This window comes from Tripterygium wilfordii, chromosome 22 (genome assembly GCF_013401445.1).
Source record: "Tripterygium wilfordii isolate XIE 37 chromosome 22, ASM1340144v1, whole genome shotgun sequence".
Classification (NCBI taxonomy): Eukaryota; Viridiplantae; Streptophyta; class Magnoliopsida; order Celastrales; family Celastraceae; genus Tripterygium; species Tripterygium wilfordii.
Window position 1 is genome coordinate 10,036,492 of NC_052253.1, and position 5,570 is coordinate 10,042,061.

General features: G+C 37.8%; 1 protein-coding gene across 2 annotated transcripts; it reads left to right on the forward strand.

Moving 5' to 3' along the window:
• The first annotated feature begins 1,353 nt into the window (after nucleotides 1–1,353).
• On the forward strand, nucleotides 1,354–5,220 carry LOC119990881 (beta-glucosidase BoGH3B-like). Of its 2 annotated transcripts, XM_038837008.1 has the most exons (9): nucleotides 1,354–1,620; nucleotides 1,727–1,931; nucleotides 2,200–2,290; nucleotides 2,781–2,929; nucleotides 3,192–3,435; nucleotides 3,746–3,850; nucleotides 3,941–4,123; nucleotides 4,328–4,529; nucleotides 4,708–5,220. In XM_038837008.1, exons 1-9 carry the CDS (start codon nucleotides 1,470–1,472, stop codon nucleotides 5,205–5,207), a joined length of 1,830 nt encoding a protein of 609 aa, XP_038692936.1. In that variant the 5' UTR covers nucleotides 1,354–1,469; the 3' UTR covers nucleotides 5,208–5,220. The 2 variants fall into 2 exon arrangements, with proteins under 2 accessions (XP_038692936.1, XP_038692937.1); XM_038837009.1 differs by lacking the exon at nucleotides 1,354–1,620 and having other exon boundaries at nucleotides 1,726–1,852.
• The last annotated feature ends 350 nt before the right edge of the window (nucleotides 5,221–5,570 follow it).

Genomic DNA, 5,570 nt, shown 5'->3' on the forward strand with positions numbered 1-5,570 from the left:
CATGAACGACAATCTTGGTTGCCATAAAAGAAGCTGTGGGATATAAAACTGAAGTGATTTTAGGAGAAATATCCATCACCTCACATCTTGCTAAGATGGGATTTTTCCTATGCTATTGTTGTCATCGGTGAAAGTCCATATGCTGAAGATCCAGGGGAAATTCAGAGCTTTTAATCCCCTTCAATGGAACTGAAGTGATAAGCTATGTGGCTCCACGTTCGCAATATTGGTATTTGGACGAGCCGTAATTCTGGACAGGGTAGATTGTTTGATTGATGCTTGGTTTCTTGGAACTGAAGCTGTAGGAATTACAGATGTTATATTTGGAGATTTACAACTCTGGGTAGGCTGCCTATGACATGGTTTAAAAAGGTTGAACAGTTGTTTATATATGGATTTGGGGTTATGCAATTCCCTAGAGTTTACAATTTCAATCTAATGACGGAGAAAAAGTCAATTAAATTTTAAAAATAAAAATGTAGCGTGATGTGTCACACCTCTCAAACCATTGGATTCAAATTATAGACTTTACAATTTTAAACACATTACGGAGCCCCCAAATCCTCTATACATGCAGGACAAATTTCATTTAATCGTTTATTTCATCTGGGTTTTGGCACAGTCCTTCCAGTTCATAAATAAAAAGCTCGCAATAATACTTCAACTCACTTTATTAAACAAAATTGGCTTCAATTCATTGTTTTCCTGTATTCTTTTTTGTCATTTGAAAACGACAAATGACAAAAAAGAGTTCTACATGCATGGGACCCATCTCAAGGAGAGAGTGATGCTTAATTATTTTGTCTCTCTCTCGTGACTAATAGAGTTCTAAGTCTCTTTTTCTCTCTTGTTAGCATCTCTCTAATCCCACTCCGAAAGTATGTCAAAATTGCTATGCAAATTATCTGTAAAATCAGGCAAGAGTGACGCCAGTTATTTACGAATAAGCGAGGCTCGCCTAACTTGGGGGCCTTCTAATGTGATTAATCTATTAAATGAGTTGAAATTTTTTTTAGTATGCTAAATTTTTTTAATAGTACTGATGCATGCCTGGGTTGGCTGGTGCCTAAAGCTCCAGCTTTGGTTGCTTAGGGTTAGTGTCGGCCCTGCTTATTGCAGGTGATCAAGACTCGGTGGAAGGATTCAAGCTCAAGGGTCTATATTGCATTGGGGCCCAAGAAGGTGAAATTATTGTTCCGCAATGACTTTATTTTTCGTCCTGTTATAATTCACCCAATTCATACGTCTTATGAATGGCCACTTGTGGAACACATTACTAATAGTGGACCCATATGAATCTTGTAAATGCACATGCAAGACTTTTCCTTTGCTCTGTGACTTAAAGACTAAAAGATGACCGTTTAATTAATTCTTACATGCTCTGAGAAGAATAAACCTTTGGAAAATCCAATACGAAACTGTTCTCAGTCTAGTTGAAGTTGGAGAAGTGAATTAGCCAAGTCGAAAACATGGGTTGCCTCTTCAAGAACCCAAATGCACCCACTGAAGCTCGAGTTAAAGACCTCCTCTCCCGTATGACCTTAAAAGAAAAAGCCGGTCAGATGACCCAGATCGAGCGCAAGGTCACCACTCCCTCTGCCATTAGAGATTTTTGCGTCGGTAAGCTCCTATTTCCACTCAATATCCAAAAAAAAAAAACACTTGAATTGATTCAGTGAGTTTTAACTGTTATTATTGTGTGAAAATTTCTTTCATATTTATATAGGAAGTGTACTTAACGGCGGAAATAGCAGGCCCTTTGACAAAGCCGTGGCCTCAGAATGGGCTGATATGATCGATGGATTGCAAAAGTGGGCACTTGAGTCTCGGCTTGGGATACCCATTATATATGGTATTGATGCGGTACATGGTAACAGTGGCGTCTATGGTGCCACTATATTTCCTCACAATGTCGGCCTTGGAGCCACTAGGTCAATTCTCCATTCAGAAGTGATAGGGATCCCAGTAAATAAGATCTCAATCATTCCAATAACCAATTATGTTTATTGATTGATGTGCATCAGGTTTTGTGAAGCCCTACACTTACATTAATCAATGGTCAAGATTGATTACTGTGACGACTGGGATCTCATTTACTGGAATCCCTAACATTTTTGTTCCCTATTTGTTGTTAAAGAAGAGTTTTTTTTTTTTTTTTTTTGGGTTTTGAACATAACTATGATTGGCATGGTGTGACAGAGATGCAGACTTGGCAAAAAGAATAGGAGCAGCAACCGCTCTTGAAGTAAGGGCATGCGGTATTCGATTTGCTTTTGCTCCTTGTGTGGCTGTAAGTCATCAAAGTTTATAGATTTTTATGTTCCTTTCCTTTGACTTGTTTTGCAATTTCCTTGCAAGAAAAAAAGTAGGGTAATATATATCTAGAAGATTTGTGTAGGTTCATCCTGCAATTTCCTTAGAAGACACGGACATGGCTTGGACACATTTACATAAATAAATATATATGTGTGTGCAGTGACGAAGCCACGTTGGAGGTAGGGGCTCATCAAATAAAATTTAATACCCTTAATTATATAATTTAGGAATAGATGAAAATGCCAAGAAACATTTTTGGGTGTATTTGGATGAGATTGTTCAAGGCATTCTAAGTAGGGAGAAAATATTATTAGGAAAAACCTAAATGGACATGTATAGTAGAAACTTTGAGAGTGTGCATAGAGGATATATATGAGTTTGGGGAAAAAATGAGGCCGGAGTGACGCCGTTTTTGATTGCATTTGATCAGAAGAACTTTAACTAACCTAGCCTGCAACTAACAGGTATGCAGAGATCCCAGATGGGGAAGATGCTATGAAAGCTACAGCGAAGACACTGACATCGTCAGAAAGATGACTTCCATTGTAACAGGTTTGCAGGGACAGCCATCCATGGGACACAAAAAAGGCTACCCTTTTGTAGCTGCAGGAAGGTAGAGAGAATTTCTGCTTCACAATTATCCATAAACTTGTCATCATTGGCTTATTATATGTTTCTGAGGTAAACTTGTAAACTTGGATAATCATCTTAAAATGAAATTCATGTAATTTCTCCCCTTTTCTTTCTGTTCTATCAATAGCGTTGAGTCATTGACATAGAAACATTCATATTGTATCCTACATTTGCAAATCCCTTACAATCTTGCATTAAACACATTAGAAATTCATCTTACTGTGTTCCTTCATTGACTCCAGAGAAAATGTCATTGCATGTGCCAAGCATTTTGTTGGAGATGGCGGTACTAATGGAGGAATAAACGAGGGAAACACGATATCATCATATGAAGATTTGGAGAAGATCCATCTGGCTCCTTATCTAGACTGTTTATCTCAGGGTGTTTCCACTGTTATGGCGTCATATTCTAGCTGGAATGGACGTAAACTGCATGCCGATCATTTTCTCTTGACTGAAGTTTTGAAAGATAAGCTAGGTTTTAAGGTAAACAACCATTATAGTTCAAGTGTTTGGACAATTCTTGAAAAAAACCCAAGAGCTATCCCGGTTAGAATGTAAAAGGTAAACAACTTTCATGTACAAGGCTCATGCAATGAGTGGGATCGAGGACAGACATGATATATGCAAACCTTAACCCCATAACATGTGGAGAGGGTGTTTTCAGGAATCATCCCAATCAAAATGGACATCTAAAAATCGATCTCTATGTTGGTAGATGAAATATATGGATTTTGTTCTTGATTATTAACTTGCTCTTCATCTACACAAATTTCAAGGCAATACTCTGCTGCAGGGTTTTGTGATTTCTGACTGGAGAGGAATTGACCGACTAGACAAGGATAGGGGTGAAAACTATCACCACTGGATTTCCAAAGCCATAAATGCCGGCATTGATATGGTAGGATAAAAATATCTAATTCCCAAAAGCCAGAATAAAGTGACTGTCCTTGTTTAGGATTTTTATTTGTCCAATTTGAAATTTATGTAGGTGATGGTGCCTTATAGGTATGAACTATTCCTTGAGAACTTGATGTGTCTGGTGCAATCAGGGGAGATAACAATGGCCAGGATTGATGATGCTGTTGAACGTATACTGAGAGTGAAGTTTCTGTCGGGTGTCTTTGAGTATCCCTTTGCTGATAGATCTTTGCTGGATATAGTAGGTTGCAAGGTAAACTATAGGCTTCATAATATGGCTTACTAACATTAGTCACATACTTGGACAGTATTCTGCTGAATTCCTTTAGTCTGATACCCCGAATCTTTAATGTATTAACGCATGATTACTATATGCTATTCTTCCATCGTTGTTACATAATACTAGATAATTTATTGCATTAGAGTTGAGATGCATTGCTATGTTTTATTTGTGCAGCTGCATCGAGAACTAGCACGCGAAGCAGTCCGCAAGTCGTTGGTTCTCATGAAAAACGGAAAGAATCCAAATGAATCATTTCTTCCATTGGACAGAAATGCCAAAAGAATTCTTGTTGCTGGCACCCATGCTGATGACCTTGGCTATCAATGTGGAGGGTGGACAATCTTTTGGCAGGGACACAGCGGCAAGATAACGATTGGTATGTAATTTTGTTGGCTTCATCCAATATTAGAAATGAAGCTTTTATGCACACTCACATAACAAGGCATACATATGCTTGTAATAGCACCTTAATTTACGCAACAGAGGAGGTCTGGCCAATAATTTTCAGCTTCAATGTTATGCTGGCATGACACGAGCAATAATTTATGTTTTAGGTACAACCATCTTGGACGCTATCAAAGAAGCTGTGGGAGATGAAACTGAAGTGGTTTATGAGAAATATCCATCACCAGAGACCTTAGCAAGTCAGGATTTTTCTTATGCTATTGTAGCTGTTGGTGAAAGTCCATATGCAGAATCAATCAATGAAAGGGAAAATTCAGAGCTTGTTGTCCACTTTAATGGAACTGAGCTCGTAAGCTCGGTGGCTGATAAAATCCCCACATTGGCAATACTGATATCTGGAAGAGCCTTAGTTCTGGAGCCTTGGCTTTTGGAAAAGGTTGATGCTTTCATTGCTGCTTGGTTGCCTGGAACTGAAGGAGCAGGAATTACAGATGTTATATTTGGAGATTTCGATTTTGAGGGTAGGTTACCTGTAACATGGTTTAAAAAGATTGAACAATTGCCAGTACATTCCGGGCAAAATTCATCTGATTCTTTATTCCCACTAGGTTTTGGCTTGACATGCAATAATGAAAAATCTTTAGAATAAATAGTCTGGCAAATTAAGGTTGGTTTTGGTGTCCGAGTTATTATGTGTGAAAATATTATGTGTTAAAATATTAGAGTGTAATATTTTATCTTCTATTGTTCTTCCTTAAAGGTTGTGACGTTGTGGCTTTGTTTGATTTCGTGTAACGAGTATAAAATGACTGTCGAGCTGTGTAATATAATGAATTTCCAGTAACGAGACAACCAAAAACAAGACACAAGATTTGTAACTGTTAAAAAAGAGTCCAATATGTTAGAATAATCACAATGACATTCTACTTATGATGCGAAAAATAACTTAGAGGATTAATATTGTGTATTGTTGTTTGTCATAACGGTGGATGAAAAGATGCTCCAAAAATAA

Bases quoted from the DNA above. Each gene is read 5' to 3' on its own strand.
- LOC119990881 (XM_038837008.1), top strand. From the start codon at position 1,470: ATGGGTTGCCTCTTCAAGAACCCAAATGCACCCACTGAAGCTCGAGTT. The intron at 1,621-1,726 runs GTAAGCTCCTAT...ATATTTATATAG, and splicing joins CATTAGAGATTTTTGCGTCG to GAAGTGTACTTAACGGCGGA. The intron at 3,436-3,745 runs GTAAACAACCAT...ACTCTGCTGCAG, and splicing joins AAGATAAGCTAGGTTTTAAG to GGTTTTGTGATTTCTGACTG.